The sequence below is a fragment of the Oncorhynchus tshawytscha genome, linkage group LG24 (genome assembly GCF_018296145.1).
Source record: "Oncorhynchus tshawytscha isolate Ot180627B linkage group LG24, Otsh_v2.0, whole genome shotgun sequence".
Lineage (NCBI taxonomy): Eukaryota > Metazoa > Chordata > Actinopteri > Salmoniformes > Salmonidae > Oncorhynchus > Oncorhynchus tshawytscha.
The window spans coordinates 128,220-153,432 of record NC_056452.1 but is presented as its reverse complement, the minus strand read 5'-3'; the positions used below and the strand labels follow the sequence as shown (position 1 = coordinate 153,432).

The window sequence follows — 25,213 nt, the reverse complement described above, 5'->3', positions numbered from 1 at the left end:
TCTCAAACTAGACACTCTAATGTACTTGTCATTTTGCTCAGTTATGCACTGGGGCCTCCCACTCCTCTTTCTATTCTGGTTAGAGTTAAAGACAGTTTGCGCTGTTATGTGAAGGGAGTAGTACACAGTGCTGTACGAAATCTTCAGTTTCTTGGCAATTTCTCGCATGGAATAGCCATCATTTCTCAGAACAAGAATAAGCTGATGATTTTCAGAAGAAAGTTCTTTGTTTCTGGAAATTTTGAGCCTGTAGATATTCCTATGTAGATATTCAATTTAAAAAATCTGTTAATAGTCATTTACAACATTAACAATGTCTACACTGTATTTGTGATCAATTTGATGTTATTTTAATGGACATTTTTTATTTTATTTTTAAAAACAAGGACATTTCTAAGTGACCCCAAACTTTTGAACGGTATTGTATATGTGATCATTGTTGAGTTGTCCCTGTAGTGTACAATCGCAAATACACTATATATGCAAAAGTATGTGGATACCCCTTCAAATTAGTAGATTTGGCTATTTGAGTCACACCAGTTGCTGACAGCTGTATAAATTGAGCTCACAGCCATGCAATATCCATAGAGAAACATTGGCAATAGAATGGCCTTACCAAAAAGCTCAGTGACTTTCAATGTGGCACTGTCAAAGGATGCCACCTTTCCAACAAGTCAGTTCGTCAAATTTCTGCCATGCTAGAGCTTCCCCAGTCAACTGTAAGTGCTGTTATTGTGAAGTGGAAACGTCTAGGTTCAACAACAACTCAGCCGTTGTCGTGGTAATTTCCTGTATTACTAAATGAGGAGAGTTTACAAACCACACACAAGTTAGAGTTATATTTAAACTTAATATTTTAACATCGGTTACACCAGCATAATCTCAGGAGTTGATGGGCTTGAAGTCATAAACAGCGCAATACTTGAAGCACAGCAAAGAGCTGCTGGCAAAACGCACGAAAGTGCTGTTTGAATGAATGCTTACGAGACTGCTGGTGCCTACCATCGCTCAGTCAGACTGCTCTATCAAATCATAGATTTAATTATAACATAATAACACACAGAAATACAAGCCTTAGGTCATTAATATGGTAGAGTCCGGAAACTATCATCTCGAAAACAAGACGTTTATTCTTTCAGTGAAATACGGAACCTTTCCGTATTTTATCTAACGGGTGGCATCCATAAGTCTAAATATTCCTGTTACATTGCACAACCTTCAATGTTATGTCATAATTACGTAAAATTCTGGCAAATTAGGCGGCCCAAACTGTTGCATATACCCTGACTCTGCGTGCAATGAACGCAAGAGAAGTGACACATTTTCACCTGGTTAATATTGCCTGCTAACCTGGATTTATTTTAACTAAATATGCAGGTTTAAAAATATATACTTCTGTGTATTGATTTTAAGAAAGACGTTGATGTTTATGGTTAGGTACACATTGGAGCAAGGACAGTCCTTTTTCGCAAATACGCACCACATCGATTATATGCAACGCAGGACACGCTAGATAAACTAGTAATATCATCAACCATGTGTAGTTAACTAGTGATTATGATTGACTGATTGTTTTTTATAAGATAAGTTTAATGCTAGCTAGCAACTTACCTTGGCTTACTGCATTTGCGTAACAGGCAGGCTCCTTGTGGAGTGCAATGAGAGGCAGGTGGTTAGAGTGTTGGACTAGTTAACTGTAAGGTTGCAAGATTGAATCCCCTGAGCTGACAATGTAAAAATCTGTCGTTCTGCCCCTGAACAAGGCAGTTAACCCACCGTTCCTAGGCCGGCATTGAAAATAAGAATGTGTTCTTAACTGACTTGCATAGTTAAATAAAGGTGTAAAAAAAAAAATATATATATAGAAATCTGCCAAATCGGTGTCCAAAAATACCCTAATTAATCGGCCATTCTGATTAATCGATCGACCTCTAGTTGGTGGGGAAGAACTTGACTGGCCTGCACAGAGCCCTGACCTCAACCCCATCAAACACCTTTGGGATGAATTGGAACACGACTGTGAGCCAGGCCTAATCGCACAACATCAGTGCCCAACCTCACTAATGCTTTTGGGGCTGAATCGAATCAAGTCCCCTCAGCGATGTTCCAGAATCTAGTGGAAAGCCTTCCCAGAAGAGTGGAGGCTGTTATAGCAGCAAAGGGGGGACCAACCCCATATAAATACCTATGATTTTAAAATGAGATGTTCGACGAGCAGGTGTCCACATACTTTTGGTCATGTAGTGTATGTGATTGGAACAGTAGCAACAGAACATGTGATGCAACAAACACTTCTAAACAGCATTGTTTTCTGCAAAGCATCTAAACAATGTTTTGTACTGATGGAAAATAAAGGTCTTTGCAGCTCTATTCCTCAATTTCAACTTTTATTGTAAAAGATAAATGCGAACTTCATCAGCCATGCATCACATGTAACACATCCACATCTAAACTCATTTCATAAATAAGTCTAAATAACAGGTTGCACTGAGAGAAAAAAACATAAGTTATTAATGACCTAACAGCTAGACCTGTTTACAATGTGCCAAATCATTGGTGAGCGCAAGGGAGAAATATAATATAGTTTAGAAAAGAGATATGTGTCAGCTAAGCTAACAGTGGCTAAATTCTTTATGATGGCAGCCATGTTTGTTTATGTTTGACAAGTGAAAACTCCCCAATCCAAGAATGTAGTCAGTAATACTTTAAGTTCATACAAATGTAACCACGTTTTAGAAGGAAGTCGATAACTGGTCCACTCACTTAACATTCAGCACATAGATGATGCCAAAGCATGAACCTAGATAATCCTGTCTAGCTCCATAGTTTACAATAACTAATTACACCTTCAACCTCACCTCACTCATGCCACAGTCTCTGCACACAATATAGCTGATTACCCGCACACACCATTCAAACAGATCATCTGAACAAACTACGACACTTTGTTGCTTACATGACTTGATCCACCCTGTTCTCACTCTCCTCTGTCCCCGACCAGGCTAAAATCTATCCAAGCCATAATACTAATTTGATGATTGCAAAATATGTTCCTCGCTTGGCGACTACGCAGGCATCTGTCCAGTGTCATGTCCAGTGGTGAGAATATGTTGACATGATGATCAAATTTATTTACATTTATTACATTTTTAAAAATGTAAAAAAGTATTTAGGATGTCAGTGTTTCCCTCAGCCATATGCAATATATCCTCATACCTAGCTCTCACATTTTTTGCTCTCCACTATTGTATCAAACACACCGGACTTAACACCTCAGGTTTTCCGCACTGTCTCACATGCGCAGTCATTCAGACAGGGCAATACCCAAGGCCTCTTTCAGAAAATAATACATATAATATAGAAAATATAAATAATTATATCATTAGCAATAATACTATAGATTCTTGCTGCTACTACAATAAGCAGAAAGGTTAAGAGATTGAGTGGTTAAAAAATACTATTTTATAAAGTCTAATGTGAAACAGAAAATGCGGTCTTGATGTAGTGAGGGCTTTAGAGAATGGCGCAAAATTAAACAAATTCTAGAACAGCATCATATAATCCTGGTACCGCGTGCAAAAAGAACTCATTCTGTATGGGCCATTATTAATATTTAGAACTTACGTGTCAATAGGTTAACCAAAGCCAAAGTAATTCCACCACCTAAAAATGTTAAGGCACCCTTTGCTGGCTCTAACAGCCACCCAAACAGTTTGCTGCCTGTTCTTAGTCATCTGATGGAGAGAATTGTGTTTGAACAAATACAATGCTATTGAGTGCCCTTCCCTCACTTACATACAGGGAAGGGCACTCAACTTGTACTGCACTGACTCAGATGACTAATGATTAGCTAAAATAAATGTGGATAATAAGATGATGGTGCTGTATTGTTAGATTTCAGTGCAGCTCTTGATGTTATTGATCATAATTTGTTATGGCTGTGCATCACCTGTCATCACACAGTCTAAGCCGTTGTGATAAAATATTGAATTTGGCCTTTTCTTCTATAGCCCATGGAAACACATTGAATAACACATTAATAAATGGCACAAAAGATAGTCAAAAAAATGTATCATGAGGAATAAGGTTTTGAAGTGTCTGTCCTATATCAAGGAGATATTGTAACACTCCGGGTGTCGTGGGTGTGGAGTCAGACGCAGGAAACAGAGAGTGCAATACTGTGCTCTTTAATATACTCACGCAACACTGGGTGCTCAAAACCAAATGCCCCAAACATGGGGGACGTAAACAGTACAGCAGAATACACGACCAAGAACAAACACGTTCCTCTACTACATAACCAAAGGTCACAATAATTAATCCCGCACAAAGAAACAGGTGCGCCGGCTGTCTAATAAAGCCCAACTAATGACTCACTAACAGGTGCTAACAATAAACATACAAGGAGGGGGAGGAAAGACAATCAGTGGTAGCTAATAGACCGGCGACGACGACCGCCGAGCGCCACCCGGCGGGGAAGGGGAGCCACCTTCGGTCAGACTCGTGACAGATATAGGACAAAGCTCAGGAAATACACTTTTTTTGTCACATTTTATAACACCTTATTTTTGTTAGCACAAAATTAGCTCCATACTTCAATTTGTTTGTATGGGTTACCGTCCCGTGACACTTGTGGGGGTCATAGAGCAAAATGGAAAACCATCGCGTTTGTGAGATTCTCCCCTTTCCATAGAGTGGTCATAATAGCTTCTAGGCCAAACCGTTCGGACGCTACAAACATTTTCACGAGAAGATGTCTCACGGTCTGACCAACACCACTGTAGCTCGGTCACCTTCCACCGCAGATGCAGAATGCAGACATAGGCAGATGCGGTGGTTTGAACAGTTGTATGTGGGGGATGAGGGTTGCAGTAGATATCTCAGATAGGGGGAAGTGAGGCCTAAGAGGGTTTTATAAATAAGCATCAACCAGTGGGTCTTGCGACGGGTATACAGAGATGACCAGTTTACAGAAGATTATAGAGTGCAATGATGTGTCTTATGATGAACATTGGTCACAAATATTATGGCCAAAGGGTAAAGAACATCTAGCTGCTTGAGAGCACCCTTAGCTGCCGATCTATAAATTACATCTCCGTAATCTAGCATGGATAGGGTGGTCATCTGAATCAGGGGTAGTTAAGCAGCTGGGGTGAAAGAGGAGCGATTACGATAGAGGAACCAAGTATAGAATTAACTTTAGTCTGCAACTTTGATTTTTGCAAAGAAAAGGACAGTGTACCGTCTAGCCATACTATTGTATGAGGTGACTACCTCAAGCTCTAAACCCTCAGATGTAGTAATCACACATGTGGGGAGAGTGGCATTCTTCTTACCAAACCACATGACCGTTGTTTTGGAGGTGTTCAGAACAATGTTAAGGGCAGAGAAAGCTTGTTGGACACTAAGAAAGCTTTATTGTAGAGTGTTTAACACAAAATCAGGGGAGGGGCCAGCTGAGTATAAGACTGTATCATCTGCATATAAATGGGTGAGAGAGCTTCCTACTGCCTGATCTATGTTGTTGATGTAAATTGAGAAGAGTGTGAGGCCTAGGATTGACCCTTGGTGTTCTCCCTTGGTGACAGGCAGTGGTTGACACAGATGTTCTGATTTTATACACTACACTCTTTAATAGAGGAAGTTAGCAAACCAGGCCAAAGAACCCTCAGAGACACCAATACTCCTTAGCCGGCCCACAGGAATGGAATGGTCTACTGTTTCAAAAGCTTTGGCCAAGTTCATAAAAATAGCAGCACAACATGGTTTAGAATCAAGGGCAATGGTGACATCATTGAGGACCTTTAAGGTTGCAGTGACCCATCCATAACCTGAGCGGAAACCAGGTTGCATACCAGAGAGAATACTAACTATAGACATCAAGAAAGCCAGTCAGTTGATCATTGACAAGTTTTTCAACACTTTTGATAAACAGGATGAAATAGAAATAGGCCTATAACAGTTAGGATCAGCTTGATCTCCCCCTTTAAATAAAATACTAACCATGGCTGCCTTCCAAGCAATGGGAACCTCCGCAGAGAGGAGAGACAGGTTAAAAAGGTCAGACATAGGCTTGGCGATTATAGGGGCAGCAATCTTAAAGAAGAAATGGTCTAAACCATCTGACCCAGATGTTTTTTGAGGGTCATGATTAAGGAGCTCCTCTAGCACCTTGGACTCAGTGACAGCCTGCAGGGAGAAACTTTGCAGTGAGGCAGGGGAAAAAGAGTAATCTGAGATGTAAGTCAAAACTGTAACTTGTCCACTCAGGAACATTCACAGTCTTCTTGGTAAGCAACTCCAATGTAGATTTGGCCTTGTGTTATAGGTTATTGTGTTGCTGAAAAGTGAATTAATCTCCCAGTGTCTAGTGGAAAGCAGACTGAACCAGATTTTCCTATAGGATTATTTTCTATCTTGATAAACTCCCCAGTCCTTAAAGATTACAAGCATACCAATAACATGATGCATTCACTACTATGCTTGAAACTATGGAGAGTGGTACTCTGTAATGTGTTGTATTGGATTTGTCCCAAACATAACATTTTGTATTCACAACAAAAAGTGAATTGATTTGCCACATGTTTTGCAGTATTATTTTAATGGCTTGTTGCGAACAGTATGCATGTTTTGTCTTCCTTCTTTTTAGTCTGTCATTTAGATTATTATTGTTGAGTAATTACAATGTTGTCAATCCATCCTCAGTTTTCTCCTTTCACAGCCATTCAATTCTGTAACTGTTTTAGTCACTTTTGGCCTCATGGTGAAATCCCTGAGCGGTTTCATTCCTCTCCCGCAACTGAGTTAGGAAGGAGTCCTGTATCTTTGTAGTGACTGTGTAGTTAATAACTTCACCATGCTCAAAGGGTTATTCAATAACTGTTTTTTTGGTTATCATCTACCAGTAGGTTCCCTTCTTTGCGAGGCATTGGGAAACCTCCCTGGCCTCCCTGTTGAATCTGTGTTTGAATTTCACTGCTCAACTGAGGGACCTTACAGTGTGTGGGGTACAGAGATGTGTGGGGTACAAAGATGGGGTAGTCATTTAAAAATCAACATGATACCACTATTATTGCACACAGATTGAGTCCATTCATCTGCATTGCTTGCTGTTTGGAGTTATAGGCTGGGTTTCTGTACAGCACTTTGTGACATCAGCTGATGTAAGTTTGATTGATTGATTGATATTATGTGACTTCTTAAGCACGGTTTTGCTCCTGAACTTATTTAGTCTTGCCATAATACAGGTGTTGAATACTAAGCGTTCCATTTTTTATTAATTTGTAAACATTACAAAAAACATAATTCCACTTTGATATTATGGGGTATTGCATCTAGATCAGTGACACAATTCAATTTAATTCATTTAAAATTCAGGCTAATTATAACGGTTTGTTTGTTTTGGTGAGCATTTTAGCTTTGTTTTCCTGTATACCCTTCAGCTGTCTGTTACTCTCATTTGCATCTCCAAATTGTTCTTTGTCTTTTCCTCTTAGGAAAGCCATGGCTTGTTGGGTTCGAGTTACAGTGTCGCTTTACCCACAGGTTGGTTCGCTGTTGTATATAACTGACAGCTCACTCTCTCCCGGTAGCTTGGATATATATTGATCTTTACCGATTTTTAAATGCTTAATTTGAACTATGTTGTCCAGCTTCTACATATGATGACAGTTTTGATGTGAACCAAGAGATTGTGAGATCAAATACCATGTGAGGACACGTTGAATAATAATTACTGTGTAAATAAACATCCACAATATAATCATGTAAGTCAAAAATGTACGTTTGAAACACTGTGCGTCTATACTTGCGAACATTACAAAAAGTTTTAAACAAAATGTTTCTCCATCTCAAAATCCACATAAACCCATTACAATCATACATTTACAGTGCCTTGCAAAAGTATTCATCCCCCTTGGCGTTTTTCCTATTTTGTTGCATTACAACCTGTAATTTAAATATATTTTTATTTGGATTTCATGTAATGGACATTACAAAATAGTCCAAATTGTTGAAGTAAAATGAAAAAATATAGCTTGTTTCAAAAGATTCTAAAAAACTGAAAAGTGGTGCATGAATATGCTTTCACCCCCTTTGCTATGAAGCCCCTAAATAAGATCTGGTGCAAAGAACAATTACCTTCAGAAGTCACATAATTAGTTAAATGAAGTACACCTGTGTACAATCTAAGTGCCACATGATCTCAGTACATATACACCTGTTCTGAAAGGCCCCAGAGTCTGCAACACCACGAAGCAAGGGACACCAACAAGCAAGTGGTCCCATGAAAACCAAGGAGCTCTCCTCATGTGGGAGACTCCCCAAACATATGGAAGAAGGTACTCTGGTCAGATGAGACTAAAATTGAGCTTTTTGGCCATCAAGGAAAAGGCTATGTTTGGCTATGTTTGGTGCAAACCCAACCCCTCTCATCACCCCAAGAACACCATCTGATGTTTTTCATCAGCAGGGACTGGGAAACTGGTCAGAATTGAAGGAATGATGGATGGCGCTAAATACAGGGAAATTATTGAGGGAAATCTGTCTTCCAGAGATTTGAGACTGGGACGGAGGTTCACCTTCGAGCAGGACAATGACCCTAAGAATACTGCTAAAGCAACAATCAAGTGATTTAAGGGGAAACATTTAAATGCCTTGGAATGGCCTAGTCAAAGCCCAGACCTCAATCCAATTGAGAATCTGTGGTATGACTTAAAGATTGCTGTACACCAGCGGAACCCATCCAACTTGAAGGAGCTGGAGCAGTTTTGCCTTGAAGAGTGGGCAACAAGTCTGATCTGTACCATGTTAGCTACTGTTGTATTAATACGTTTTGAACATGACAGTTTAAATTGCTTGGAGTAACCCTGGATTGTAATCACCTCAACTTGCTCAATTTCCACATAATTGATTACAATATTTAGTTGAAAATTAGGGTTTAGTGAATGATTTGTCCCAAATACAACGCTTTTAGTTTTAGAAATATTTACGACTAACATTCCTTGCCACCGATTCTGAAATTGACATGTATAGTGTTGAGACATCCCCATACAAACTGGCTTTACACAAGGCCAGTGGCATGTCATTAGTAAAGATTGAACTTATTCCTTGCCAGCTATTCTGAAACTAACTGCAGCTATTTGTTAACTGTTGCAGTCATTTCAGTTACTTTAGTAGCTGACGTGTATAATGTTGAGTCATCTGCCAACGGCATCTCGTTAGTAAAGACTGAAAAAAGTAAGAGGCCTAGACAGCTGCCCTAGGGAATTTCTGATTCTACCTGGACCCTCTGTGTTCTGTTAGACAGGTAACTCTTCATCCACAATATTGCAGGCTGGTGTAAATCCAGAACACATATGTTTTCCCAGCAGCAGACTATGATCGACAATGTCAAAAGCCGCACTATAGTGTAACAAAACAGCCACCACAATATTTTTATCATCCATTTCTCCCATCATTCCTTTGTGTAGGTGCTGTGCTTGTTGAATATGCTTCCCTATAAACATGCTGAAAGTCTGTTGTCAATGTGTTTACTGTGAAATAGCATTGTATCTGGTCAAACTATTTTTTCCAAAACTTTACTAAGGGTTGCTATTTGGCTGATTGGTTGGCTATTTGAGCCAGTAAAGGGGGCTTTACTATTCTTAGGTAGCAGAATGACTTTTGCTTCCCTCCGGGTCTGAAAGCACACACTTTCCAGTAGGCTTAGATTGAAGATATGGCAAATAGTAGTGGCAATATCATCCGCTATTATCCTCGATCATTCTCCATCCAAGTTGTCAGACCCTAGTGGCTTGTCATTGTTGACAGACAACAATTTGTTTCACCTCTTCCACACTCACTTTATATTAGGTCCAGCCTTTGGAACTTTGGTTATTCTAGATATGGCTACTATATTTGGATACTGCTTTAAAGCACATTTCTGCAGCATTAGTAAAGATGTGATCAATACATGTTGATGGTTTAATTCCTATGATGTTTGTAACTACCCTGTTAGGTTGGCTGATAACATTAATCTGATTGCAGGCGCTAGTTACAGTATTTTTCTTGAATGGGCATTTTGATGAAAGCCAGTCCATATTTAAATCACCCAGAAAATCGAGGCACAGGAGGTGTCCGAGTTTGTGATAGGAGTTTGTGGAGTTCGTGACAAGAAATTATGTAAATAAATGTTACACTAAGAGCGTAACATTTCTACACAATAATTGTACTCTAACCAATACCCAAACGGAGATTCAGTCCAAATAAAAATCTCATTGATTTATCAAGACCAGTCCCCATGCTTGTCTCACTGCAACAGCTAAACGGTGCTAAAATAGTTGTAGGCTATTGCTTCAAATCCTATTGCTTCTAACGTCAATATGATCTTTAAATATGTAAGACCTACAACACTTTTAACAGCACATTACTCAACACTAGGGAGACTCATTTTGCCTACCGTAGGCCTACAGTATATAAAAAAATATGATGTAACTCTCCGCCAATAATTACACATTGAAGATTGGAGGATTGGAGGGTATTTCTGTTATTCAGTGATATTTATTCCCATAGTAATTCATTATGGATCCATAACTAAATAAACTGCATTTTGAAATACTATTTTTATCATTATTTTATTAACGAATGCATAAAGATGCCATTATTAGTTACATTGTTTTAGTCTGAATGTGCAGACTGGCACTATGAACAGCGGGAACGTTTCCCTAGTCAGTGCCATTATTAGTGCAATGCCTATTAAAGTGTTGCTCTGTGCTACCCAGTGGGGCAGGATGGTGGTCCACCCCCCTCACATTTCCTCCTCCTCCCTTCCCAATGGGCTAGGTCCGTCTTCTGTGCGGGGCCCATCCCGTCCCCCTGTCCTCGTGCCTTGAACCTTGCGCACTTTCAGTGGATACAGCTGGAGAACTGGAAAGCACTCGGGAGCCATGTGACCAATATGTATTGTCCTGCTAATAAGAGGGTTAATAATATATCTGTGAGAATATCCAGGGGGCTTTCAAATAATTCTAAATTAATAATAATAATCGCTTAGTTTTAAAAAATTACATAAAATGAGTGTGAAAAAAGCCTGTCTTGAACATGGGGCGAGACATTGTTACTAATTTGTAAATAAAGCCAGTTGTTTTTTAGAATGATTTATTTCTGTTTTTAGAGGGAGGAACCAAAAACCTACAGTCATCTCATTGGTCTCCCAGTAGAGGATGGCACAGGTATTGAACCAGCATCTGTAGCAACACAGCTTGCATTGCTATGCAGTGTCTTAGACCATTGCACCACTCATGCACTGTACAATGTGACTGGTTAGCAGTGGGCAAAATAAATAATAAAAACCTTAGTGTAACAACAGGTTCAGTAAGTAATACTGAAGTTGTGTACAACTATCAGCTTCTATTTAGGTTTATGTCACCAATTCATTGTCAGAGACACAGTAGGACCCAAAAGCATAATCAGTGCTCTTTACTGCCCCTTGCGCTGGTCTGGAGCAATGAAGGGGTGACGCAGGGTCCTGTACTAAACCACAAATTACCTCTAAGTACCACAGCATAATCGCTAAACTTTTAGTGGAGCAAACACAGCAGGCCTATACTGAGGTCAAAATGACCTGATGAATTTCCTTACATTTATTAAATCGGTAAAATTATGGAAAAATACATTGCGGGAGGGAAGAGCTGGATCCACTTCCTTTACTCCAAACACAAGAATGCTGGCCCCAATATTTTGGGATCTCTGTCATGGAGTGATATTCAAAGCTCAGGGTAGATATCCACTTTGAATAACCTCTGTTTGCTTTGAATGGCTTGTTCAACAGCATCGGCCAACGAACCTCCAGCTGGTTATTTCCATATTGATGATTTGGATATTGCTGATCTCTAATAAAGGTGATTTGCTCAGCATTGGGCCATGCTTGTGATAAAGTAAAATCATCTTCACTAGGAAAATGCGGAAAGGTTGAATCTGGATTTATTACAAGATATGCAAATAATGTAAGCATACAAACATGAATGAATGAAGATGATGGGTACACAGTCCACAGTGGTGAGTCAAAGTATCCCTGATCTGTATTGACATTGATGGAACATGGCTGATGAGGGCACTTAGATCAGAATGATGATTTCAGCATGGGTTACATCATGGAGCCGAGAGCCATTTGTGTCAAGAAAGCTAGGCCCTATGTGCAAGAAAAATGCCACCGAGGGCACGTCGTTCTTCAACAAGACAGCATACGGGATGATCAAAACAAACCAAATGGGTTACACACAGGGAAACAGGCTTTGTCATCAATTGATTAAACAGTTCTGCTATTCTGCTTCAAAGGCACGAAAGGCATTCCTTCACAATATACTTGCTTGCCAATGCCGATTCCTGTACTTACTGCATCTGCAATAGTCTTGAGAACCTGGTCATGTCGCCAACCCACTCCCACTGGCTTTGGGTTGCATCTCAAAATGTACTTCAGCAATCGTCATCTGGAACATAGCAGGCATGCTAGAGACTCCAACTAAACAGGTTGGATAGGCTGCGTTGAACTTCATAAACTTCCTGGATATGGGACTTGATGCACTGTGGCCCCACTTCCATGAGAATTTCCTCTCAACGGTACGCTTCCACCAGGCTCCTTGCTTCCTCATACCCACTATTTGACATATCTTATCTCACTCCACTGCTACTCTTACTTTATCCTACACTAAAGGCCCTCTTTCCTTTGGCAGTCATATTTGGGGTTCGGTTCCAAGACCAGCTCTTACCCAGAGTCACTGCTGCCACAAGACTACTGTGGAGCAGTCAGGTATTTATCCTCACTCGGCCACAAGTTTTTTCACACACAGGGTTGCACCGTTACACATGGAACAACTTCACATGGATCCACAACCACAAGCAGCACTATCCAGGCTCCATACAGGCTGTCCTTCATTTGCAATCTGGTCCTTGACATGAAAGCAAAGCTGCAGTGTGCCACATTCAAGTTAATGTTGAGTCTTTAATTCCTGACTTTTCCTGCATGGCTTCATTAGAGAATAAAGAAAGGACAGTCTTAGCAATCAAATGTTTCTTTGATTTTAGCATTGTTTTAATATACAGTGGGGCAAAAAAGTATTTATTCAGCCACCAATTGTGCAAGTTCTGATGATCCCAAACACACTGCCCGGGCAACGAAGGAGTGGCTTCGTAAGAAGCATTTCAAGGTCCTGGAGTGGCCTAGCCAGTCTCCAGATCTCAACCCCATAGAAAATCTTTGGGGGGAGTTGAAAGTCCGTGTTGCCCAGCAACAGCCCCAAAACATCACTGCTCTAGAGGAGATCTGCATGGAGGAATGGGCCAAAATACCAGCAACAGTGTGTGAAAACCTTGTGAAGACTTACAGAAAACGTTTGACCTCTGTCATTGCCAACAAAGGGTATATAACAAAGTATTGAGATAAACTTTTGTTATTGACCAAATACTTATTTCCCACCATAATTTGCAAATAAATTCATTAAAAATCCTACAATGTGATTTTCTGGAATTTTTTTCTCATTTTGTTTGTCATAGTTGAAGTGTACCTATGATGAAAATTACAGGCCTCTCATCTTTTTAAGTGGGAGAACATGCACAATTGGTGGCTGACTAAATACTTTTTTGCCCCACTGTATGTATTATGATATACACTGTATTTACTTTGTGTATATATTCCAGAATGTCTATTTATTACTCATATGGTACCTTAAAAAATGTTTTTTTAAGTAAAATTGTAATGTTTCTTTAGTAACATAATTGCAACGTTGTTTGTAGACACATCACAACTCTCAAATAAACATTCCAAAATGTTCTTTGGATATTCACAAAGTAGTCTGACATTCTGTACATTTGAGGAACTTTTTGTGAACATTACAAATACTACTACAATGTCACCAAAGTGTCCTGATATTCAGAACCTCCAAAGTACTTACTGAAAACGTGACTAATATCCACATGTGTCAGATATACCACCACTTGATATACTGACAATGTTCCATAATGTCTATGTATAATGCAACTTTAGATGTAGTTATGCATGGCTCTATACCAAACGTTCTGAATTATTATATCACGACCTGAAATTTAGAACATTGAAAGGACTAACTGAGAATGTTATGAAGGTTCCCAAAATGTCACCAAAATCATCATATTGTTAAGTAATTTTAGAACTTGCCTAGACTTTAGAAATAACGTTTCTAATGTCTCCTTATGCTTAGAAAGAAAATGTGACAAATAGATAACATACTGTACAATAAATATTTTCCTAAGTATTTTGAGTAACACAACAGCAATATTGTTTGTAGATACAGCAGGGCTCTCAAAGGAACATTCCTAAATGTTCTTTGGATATCCCAAAAGTGATCTGACATTCACTGGACTCATTGGGAATGTTATGTAGAATATTGCCAAAGTGACCTGCCGACGGTACATTTCAGGAATCTTCTGTGAACGTCACAAATACTACTAAAATATCACCAAAGTCTCCTGACGTTCAGAACCTCCAAAGAAATTACTGAAAACGTAACTGACGCTCACTTGACTTCCTGACAATGATCCATAATGTCTATTATAATAGTCATTGCAAAGTTAGATAACTATGCATGGCTCTTTAACATTCTAAAATTAGATGTTATATGAAAACATGCTTTTTATGTCAACCTCCAAATGTTACTAAACATCAAAAAGTACATTGAGAGCCCCACAAAATGCAGTTTCTGGTAACCACTGGGAACATAACTTTCATCAGTGGGTACCTGCAGTAGCAATAAGGTACGTAACAGTATGCAAGTTCTGGGAAGTTTCAAGGACGTCTCTTATAAAGTTATTAAATAACAATATTCAGCTATTCAGGGTCCCACACATTTCAACATCCTGAAGAGACTTGGGATATAACCTTAGTCAACTGACAACACAGGTACATTGTCACGACTGTCGTATGAATAATTGGACCAAGGCGCAGCGTGAGTAGAGTTCCACATTTTAACGATAGTTATATCTTTGTTGTTTTGGAAGTTTCACTATCGTGAAATACGTAGAGCACATAGGCACTCAAACAAAACAATATCCCACATCGCAGGTGGGAAAAAGGACACACTAAGTATGATCGCCAATTAGAGGTAACGATCATCAGCTGCCTCCAATTGGGAACCATACACACACACCAACATAGAAATATAATACCTAGAAACCCCCCTAGTCACACCCTAACCTAAAACACCATAGTGAACCCTGAGGGCTCTCTATGGTCAGGGCTTGACAGTACTCCCCCAAAGGTGTGGACCCTGACCACAAAACCTGAACCTATATGGGGAGAGTTAGGGTGGGCAACTAGCGTCGTGGTGGCTCCGGTGCGGGACGTAGCCCTCGCTCGGACTGCGAATCCGGCCATGAAGCCGGGCGCCGTGCCTGGACTGGGCACTGGCGCAGAGGAAGGCTCCGGCCATGGAGTGAGACTGGAGGCCGTGCCTGGACTAAGCACCGGCGCAGGCGAAGGCTCTGGCCATGGAGCGAGACTGGAGGCCGTGCCTGGACTGAGCACCGGCGCAGGGGAAGGCTCTGGCCATGGAGCGGGACTGGAGGCCGTGCCTGGACTGAGCACCGGCGCAGAGGAAGGATCTGGCCATGGAGGGGAACTGGACGCAGTGCCTGGACTGGGCACCGGCGCAGAGGAAGGCACCGGCCATGGATCGGGACTGGACGCCATACCTAGACTGGGCATCGGCACAGTGAAAGGCTCCCGCCATGGCACCGGCGCAGGAACCGTCGGGTCGCGGTCCGTGAACCAACGCTGGAGACTCCAGACTGTACACACGCACTGGTGGACGAGTGCGGGGAGCTGGCACAGGACGTACTGAGCTGGGGAGACGCACTGGGGGCCTGGTGCGTGGAGCCGGCACAGGTTGCACCGGGCTGGTGACACACTCTTCAGGGCGAGTGCGGGGAGCCGGCACAGGACGTACCAGCCTAGGAAGGCGCACTGGAGGCCTGGAGCCGGCACAGGTTGCACCGGACTGATGACACGCTCTTCAGGGCGAGTGCTGGGAGCCGGCACAGGCCGTACTGGGCTGGGGAGGCGCACTGGAGGCCTGGTGCGTGGAGCCGGCATAGGTTTCACCGGACTGATGACATGCTCTTCATGGCGAGTGTGGGGAGCCGGCACAGGACGTACCGGGCTGGGAAGGCGCACTGGATGCCTGGTGCGTGGAGCCGGCACAGGTTGCACCGGACTGATGACACGCTCTTCAAAATGGCTGCGCTGCAGCATACTCCTAGCCAACATCTCTCTCCGATATCAAACTGCTCTAACGACTCCCAGACGGTCTCTTGCTCTCTCCTCGGCTCAGCCGACCGCCCCTTGTGCCTCCCCCCTAAAAAAGAAAACTTGGCGTTGCCCTTGGGCTGTTTGTGGCCGCGGACCCCGGTGTCATCGCTCTCCTCCTTTACTCCTCAGCAACTCCCGCCAAGGGAGGGTCTCGCATCCACCTAGTATCTCTTCCCATGACCAACTCTCCTTCACCTCCTGGGCACGCTGCTTGGTCCTGACTTGGTGGGATATTCTGTCACGACCGTCGTATGAACAATTAGACCAAGCCACAGCGTGAGTAGAGTTCCACATTTTAATGATAGTGAAACTTCCAAAACAACAAAGATATAATGATTGTGAAATACATAGCGCACATAGGCACTCACACAAAACAATATCCCACATCGCAGGTGGGAAAAAGGACACTAAGTATGATACCCAATTAGAGGTAACAATCATTAGCTGCCTCCAATTGGGAACCATACACACACACCAACATAGAAATATAATACCTAGAAACCCCCCTAGTCACGCCCTGACCTAAAACACCATATAGAACCCCGAGGTTCCTGACATACATCTAGGAGACGTTTCATGAAAACATTATTTTTTTAGGTCAACCGCATAACGTGTTAAACGTCAGAAAGTACATTGAGAGCCCCACAAAATGGAGTTTCTGGTAACCACTGCGAATGTAACTTTCATCAGTGGGTACCTGCAGTAGCAATAAGGTACGTAACAGTATGCACGTTCAGGGAAGTTTCAAGGACGTCTCTTATAACGTTACTAACGTCATTTAGCTATTTAAGATCCATGACATTTTAACATCATGAAAAGACTTGGGACACTTGGGACGTAACTTTTGTCAGCTGACACCACATGACGTTACCATGACTTATGTGGGGACTAAAATAACTTTGTGGCCACGTCCTTGAACTTCATTTTCTTAGCTGGGTTACTACGATATCCCGAATTTGACCTGACATTTAGGGATCTGACATTCGCATCTACTAGAGTCATTGGGAATGTTACGTGAAATATTGTCAAAGTGACCAGACATTCAGTACATTTCAGGAACCTTCTGGTAACATTACAAAAACTACTACAATGTCACCAAAGTGTCCTGACATTCAGAACATCTAAAGTACTTAATTAGCATGTTAAAAAAGTTCCTACACTATTAGAAAGGCAATGTCACGAGTGTACCACCACTTGACTTACAGACAACGTTCCAAAATGTATTTCTATCATTCCGATTGTAACGTTATATGAAGACAAACCATAGCTCTAAATCTAACGTCATGAAATGTTCCTGGGATATCTCCAAAATAACATGATATTCAGAACCTTTCATGGACTACCAAGGAACGGTTATAATTTTCCTATGATGGCTGTATAGCGACCGGATATTTATAACCTCTATAATGCTTATTAGAAACGTTATGAATGTGCCTATAATGTCCCATGACATTCAGTACCTCTGGAAGACTTAACTGGAATGTTACAAATGTCTCAGTTACGTCCCTTGTTACCTGGGAAATTGGCCACGTTAGCTACCGCCGGCGATATGTGTTACAGCTGCCCGGTGGGGAGCAACCTCTGCCTGGTGGGAAGCAACCTCTGCCCGGTGGGAAGCAACCTCTGCCCGGTGGGAAGCAACTCATGATGGCAAGAACCTCTATACAACACCTTTGCACTGGTCATTTGCACTGGCTTGTCGTAACGTTAGCTAAATGGCATGTCACTGTGACATCCAGATGGTGACCAATACTACAAGTACAGTGCCTTGCGAAAGTATTCATCCCCCTTGGCGTTTTTCCTATTTTGTTCCATTACAAATTGTAATTTAAATTTATTTTTATTTGGATTTCATGTAATGGACATACACAAAATACTCCAAATTGGTGAAGTGAAATTAAAATAATAACTTGTTTCAAAAACTAAAACTAAAACAAAATAACGAAAAGTTGTGTGTGTATATATATTCACCCCCTTTGCTATGAAGCCCCTAAATAATATCTGGTGCAACCAGTTACTTTCAAAAGTCACATAATTAGTTAAATAAAGTCCACCTGTGTGCAATCTAAGTGTCACATGATCTCAGTGTATATACACCTGTTCTGAAAGGCCCCAGAGTCTGCAACACCACTAAGCAAGGGGCACCACCAAGCACCATGAAGACCAAGGAGCTCTCCAAACAGGGCAGGGACAAAGCTGTGGAGAAGTACAGATCAAGGTTGGGTTATAAAAAATATCAGAAACATTGAACATCCCACGGAGCACCACAACAAACCTGCTAAGAGAGGGCCGCCCACCAAAACTCACGGACCAGGCAAGGAGGGCATTAATCAGAGAGGCAACCAATAATAATCCTGAAGGAGCTGCAAAGCTCCACAGTGGAGATTTGAGTATCTGTCCACAGAACCACTTTAAACCCTACACTCCACAGAGCTGGGATTTACAGAAGAGTGGCCAGAAAAAAGCCATTGCTAAAAGAAAAAAATAAGCAAACACGTTTGGTGTTCACCAAAAGGCATGTGGGAGACTCCCCAAACATATGGAAGAAGGTACTCTGGTCAGATGAGACTAAAATTGAGCTTTTTGGCCATCAAGGAAAAGGCTATGTCTGGTGCAAACCCAACACCTCATCACCCCGAGATGAGCATGGTGGTGGCAGCATTATGCTGTGGGGATGTTTGGCATCGGCTGGGACTGGGAAACTGGCTATAATTGAAGGAATGATGGTTGGTGCTAAATACAGGGAAATTCTTGAGGGAAATCTGTTTCAGTCTTCCAGAGATTTGAGACTGAGATGGAGGTTCACCTTCCAGCAGGACAATGACTCTAAGCATACTGCTAAAGTAACACTCAAGTGATTTAAGGGGAAACATTTAAATGTCTTGGAATGGCCTAGTCAATGCCCAGACCTCAATCCAGTTCAGAATCTGTGGTATGACTAAAAGATTGTTGTACACCAACGGAACCCATCCAACTTGAAGGAGCTTGAGCAGTTTTGCCTTGAAGTATGGGCAAAAATCCCAGTGCCAAGTTCATAGAGACATACCGCAAGAGGCTTGCAGTTGTAATTGCTGCAAAAGGTGTCTCTACAAAATATTGACTTTGGGGCGGTGAATAGTTATGCACTCTCAAGATTTCAATTTTTTTTTAATTATTTCTTGTTTGTTTCACAATAAAAAATATTTAGCATCTTCTTCGTGGTAGGCATGTTGTGTAAATCAAATGATACAAAGATCTATTTTAATTCCAGGTTGTAAAGGCAACAAAATAGGAAAAATGCCAAGGGGGTTGAATACTTTCGCAAGCCACTGTATTACATACTGTATTACCGATACAAAACATAACCCAAGGCACAACCAAAACAAACCACAAATGTATCCAATAAGTTTGTGGAGTCACATTCTTGATGTAGTCATTGCGTGCAAGGAATATGGTACCAAATACTAAACTTTTGACAACTTACCACTAGAACTGCCAGGCATCGGTTGACCACCCTTTAAGCTAATGAGCAGTCATTCTGACTGCAACGTTCTAACAGTGTAATTAATATATGTCAAATATGCTACAGCAACAATTATCAGTCGGTTGTGTTTATGAAGGCCTTGGGTAATATTAGAATACAATTTGTATTTTATTTCAAATAACATAATAGCATTTTCATTAGTTTATGTTAATGTAGGCTATATGTAAAAACACATGTTGTATTTGTGGAGTTCCTTTGTTCACTACTTTGAAACAGAAAGCATATGCTTTGGAACATGGTAAAAGCTTATTTCTGTAAAGACAAAATAAAATTAAAAATACCCCAACACCAAGAAGCACGGTCAAAAGACGTGTGGTAAATAGATGAAAACACCAGTAGCCAAAACATCATTAAAAGTGCCAAGTGGCCTTCATAAATAGTGCAACTCTGCACAAAAGCAACAAGGACATTATAATGAATGTAAGTGTCAATATGAGAGCAGTCAAAAATAGTCAGCTCGTGCTTGTGTGCATCTTCATGCAATGGCTTCATTTGGATTTAATTTAGCTGTTATCCCTTGCCCTAACAGTTGACACAATTTTCATAACGTTCACTTGCTTGACCCACTTTGACATGCCTTTGTTTGGTTGTAGTGCGTAATAGTATCCTGCTTTCTCTAGATTGTGTCCAGTTGTCTTGTCCTTATTCAGCACTGTTGTGGAGTACAACGGCTGTGCAGGTGCTTTATTTTGCATCACTTTATTCATGGTGCCGGCCAGACTTGTTTTCTGTACATTAAACTTGTTCTCCAATGACAGTGAAGTGAAGAAATTGTAGTAGACCAGAGTATACTGATAAGACCGCTTTGATTCGGTGAACTGATATAGGGTACATAACATTTTAAAATTAGGCCTATAATTAGAATGGATCGACACAATAGAATGGCCCGCCCTGACCTTCGTTCACAACGGGTGATTACATAATTGTGCTTATTTCGCTTCCCCTGCTCATCAACTCACCCATTCTCCCCATCATACTTTACTTAATTTATTTAATCTGTTGTTTTATGTGTGAAATTGGTTTCGATATAGTTTAGGTTTAGTTTTCGATGAAATTGGTAGGGGGACTATCAGCTGGGCACTGCACTTTCAACTGTCAGAAGAAGGAACACAAGCATTTCGCTACACCCGCAATAACAACTGCGAAGTATGTGTATGTGACCAATATTTTTTTGTATTTGAATTAGCGGAGCAGGTCCTACTTTTGGAAGAAGGAGGGGCAACTGGGGAAAACCATTCCAAAGAAATGACATGCACTCCTAAAACTGGTTATGACCTCCTAAAACAAGTTCTGCTTGTGACATTAAGATTCTAACAATGGCAGTGTGTTATATAGACTTATTTAGGAAAATTAAAGGATGGAGGGGTGTGTGAGTTAAAAAATGAAAAAGTGAGAAAAAAAATGATAATCACGATCAGTCAAAATGACCGGTTAGCAGTTCTAGTGTTAAATACACTATAAATGAGTTTATACAAACATAAAATGACTTCTTCAAATGGGACTAGATAAAAGTGCTTTCATTTTTTAAATGGTAAAACAGATGAAAATACCCTCAAATAAAAGCTGACATTCTGTACTGTCGCCTAATATGAAACATTATGTCTCAAATCTGTCGGAGTATGGAGTCAAATTAAACAATTTAGCTTCACTGTTCAAATACATATGGAGGGGAATGTACAGTATAATAGATGGGGGTGGTGTGCATGTTAACATTCATCTTTGATTAATCTCTTTCTAAAGTACCCATTGTTCCCAAATCATTTAAAAAGTATGATGAAAAAGGAGAATAGAAAAATCTTTGTGTAGATGTGTGCAGTGTACCTTCACTTTAACAGTATTATGTCTCTCCATAGGAATGCAGGACTTTAACTACCTATACACCAACTGCTTTGAGATCACTCTGGAACTCAGCTGTGACAAGTTCCCCCCGGCATCAGCCCTGTCAAGAGAATGGCTGGGCAACAGAGAGGCCCTGATCTCCTTCCTGGAGCAGGTACTTTCTCTAATATATATACACACACACGCACACGCACGCACGCACGCACGCACAATAGATTTTGGTTAGGTCAGTAATTTTTGGTGATTTGCTAAACAACGTTCCTGCAGATTTGTTTGTTGTAAAACTATTATTTGATCAACAGTAATGTGCATTATATTGATTCCTGCTGTGTTTCGCTGCTGGCTGCTGTGTGACTGAGCCACTCTCACTTCCTGTCTCTGTCAGAACAGAGGGAGAGATGCATTCAGATTTGTATTTTTATAAAAAATATGTTCACATTTATTTAACTAGGCAAGTCAGAACAAATTCTTATTTACAATGACAACCTACCCTGACCAAACACTCCCCTAACCCAATCACGGCCAGCTGTGATACAGCCCGGGATCAGACCCGGGTCTGTTGTGATGCCTCTAGCACTGCAATGCAGTGCCTTAGACCGCTGCGCCACTTGGAAGGCATAAGCACAAGCATATGATCGTTGCGCATTTCAAAATGCAATTGCTGGGAAAACTGTTTTAAAGCAACTACTGATGTTAAAGAGAGGAGAGTATCAGCTTTCTGTGGGTATATAATTAATTTCTCAACCTTCAATATCGAGCAAAACCATTTCACAATTGGAGTAGGCTATGTAGTATGGTTTTGTTGCACCCACAGAGCAAATGGTCCCATTTGCAGTGAATACATCAAGAAGCCTATGCCTAGTGCTGGAAGGTCTTGGTAGGACATTACTTTTACTGATACCATTTATCAATTACTTGGCTATCTAGCAACAAGATCATTTTTAGAGTTAGCTCTCTAGTTAAGTGTTTTGAGTTCACACTTAATCAGGTGGTGAATTAAGTAGTATAGGCCTAGGTCAATTTGCACACAACAAATGTAGGCAAATTAATCTGTAAAGAGCCCAAAATAAATCTGATAATTCTGGATCTCATTTTAACAGGTTGCACATCAAAATATCAATGCATTCCATGGATATGTTAGATCATGGCTGCTCAACCCTCTTCCTGGAGATCTACTGTCCTGTAGGTTTTCAGTCCAACCCTAATTTAGCATATCTGATTCTGCAAGTTTAGGTCTTGTTGAGCAGCTAATTAGTAGAATCAGGTGTGTTAAATTATGGTTGGACTGAAAACCCACAGGTCGGTAGATCTCCAGGAAGAGGGTTGGGCAGCCCTGTGTTAGATGAAATAGACAACTTTTTTTCTTGAATCATACCATCTGTTTCCTTAGCGCTGGAAAAGAATTTGTCTAGATGCCTGACGCTAATGGAAAGTAACTGTGCATCAAAAAATATATACAGTGCATTCAGAAAGTATTCACACCCCTTTGACTTTTTACACATGTTGTTACGTTGCAGCTTATTCTAAAATTGATGAAATAGTTTTTTCCCACTCATTAATCTACACACAATATCCCATAATGACAAAGCAAAAACAAGTTTTTGTAAATTTATAAAAACAAAAAACAGAAATATCACATTTCATAAGTATTCAGACCCTTTACTCAGTACTTCGTTGAAGCAACTTTGGCAGAAATTACAGCCTCAAGTCTTCTTGGGTATGACCTTACAAGCTTGGCACACCTATATTTGGGATGTTTCTCCCATTCCTCTCTGCAGATCCACTCGGGCTCTGTCAGGTTGGATACGGAGAGTTGCTGCACAGCTATTTTCAGGACTCTCCAGAGATGGTCGATCGGGTTCAAGTCCGGGCTCTGGCTGGGCCACTCAAGGACATTCAGATATTTGTCCCGAAGCCACTCCTGCGTTGTCTTGGCTGTGTGCTTAGGGTCTTTGTCCTGATGGAAGGTGAACCTTCACCCCAGTTTCAGGTCCTGAGCGCTCTGGAGCAGGTTTTTATCAAGGAACTCTATGTACTCATCTTTCCCTTCATCCTGACTCGTCTCCCAGTCCTTGACGCTGCGCTGAAAAACATCCCCACAGCACAATGCTGCCACCACCATGCTTCACCGTAGAAATGGTGGCAGGTTTCCTTCAGACACGACACTTGGCATTCAGGCCAACTCCAAGCGGGCTGTCATGTGCCTTTTACTTAGGAGTGGCTTCCGTCTGGCCACTTTACCATAAAGGCCTGATTGGTGGAGTGCTGCAGAGATGGTTGTCCTTCCGGAAGGTTCGCCCATCGCCACAGAGGAACTATGGAGCTCTATCAGAGTAACCATCAGGTTCTTGGTCACCACCCTGACCAAGGCCCTTCTCCCCCGATTGCTCAGTTTGGCCAGGCGGCCAGCTCTAGGAAGAGTCTTGGTGGTTCCAAACTTCTTCCAATTAAGAATGATGGAGGCCACTGTGTCCTTGGGACCTTCAATGCTGCAAACATTTTTTGGTACCTTTCCCCAGATCTGTGCCTCGACACAATCCTGTCTCAGAGCTCTATGGACAATTCCTTCCACCTCATGGCTTGGTTTTTGCTCTGACATGCATTGTCACTTGTGGGACCTCATATAGAGGTGTGCCATTCCAAATCATGTCCAATCAATTGAATTTACCACAGCTGGACTCCAATCAAATTGTAGAAACATCTCAAGGATGATCAATGGAAACAGGATGCACTTGAGCTCAATTTCGAGTCTCATACCAAAGGGTCTGAATACTTATGTAAATAAGGTATTTCTGTTTTTTAAGTTTAATACATTTGCAAAAAATGTGTAATTATTGGCTATTGTGTGTAGATTAAAATTAGATTTCATCCTTTTTAGAATAAGGCTGTAACGTTACAAAATGTGGAAATATGGGAGGGGTCTGAATACTTTTCGAATGCACTGTATGTCGTTGTATTTATCGTTATCGAGCAAAATGGTTACATTTTTTTGTATTATGATATGAATTATAGTCCATATCGCCCAGCGTGTAGTATTATAAAAGCAAAGGATTGTTTTCTTGCTCTTTTGGGGGAGGTTCAGTAAACTTTCCTTCCGCCCTCTCCAGGTGCATCATGGGATCAAAGGAATGGTGTATGATAACAACAACAACCCAATCGGCAACGCAGAGATTTCAGTAGCTGGTATCAACCACGATGTGACCACTGGTAAGAGGTGCAGAGAAACCATTTTACATCAGGGGAGACATGTTTTTCTCACAAAAACACGTACAACCAGCTAAAAACCCTGAGCAATGCCAAAGTTTTTTAGGCTTACTAATAGGTACGTCTGCACAGATCTTAGTCAACTACAGATATCATTTCCATTCATTTAACAATAGAATACAACAAGACACTTTGAATAAATTGGGGACAATAATCTTTGGTGACATTAGTTAATACATAATATTAGTCTATAAGCTTTGAACTGGGTGTTTATTCTTTATGTTAACCTTAAATAGTCTTTGTGTTTCATGAGATTGTAGTGTTTCATG

The 25,213-nt window shown here is 41.0% G+C and overlaps 1 protein-coding gene across 1 annotated transcript in view; it reads left to right on the top strand.

Moving 5' to 3' along the window:
* The window catches only part of cpn1 (carboxypeptidase N, polypeptide 1), a 172,218-nt gene that overhangs the window by 120,251 nt on the left and 26,754 nt on the right, over window positions 1–25,213 (top strand). Inside the window, exons 6-7 of the mRNA XM_042305158.1 lie at window positions 21,695–21,834; window positions 24,788–24,887. Of these exons, the coding sequence (XP_042161092.1) occupies window positions 21,695–21,834; window positions 24,788–24,887 (240 nt within the window). The remainder of the gene's footprint in view (window positions 1–21,694; window positions 21,835–24,787; window positions 24,888–25,213) is intronic.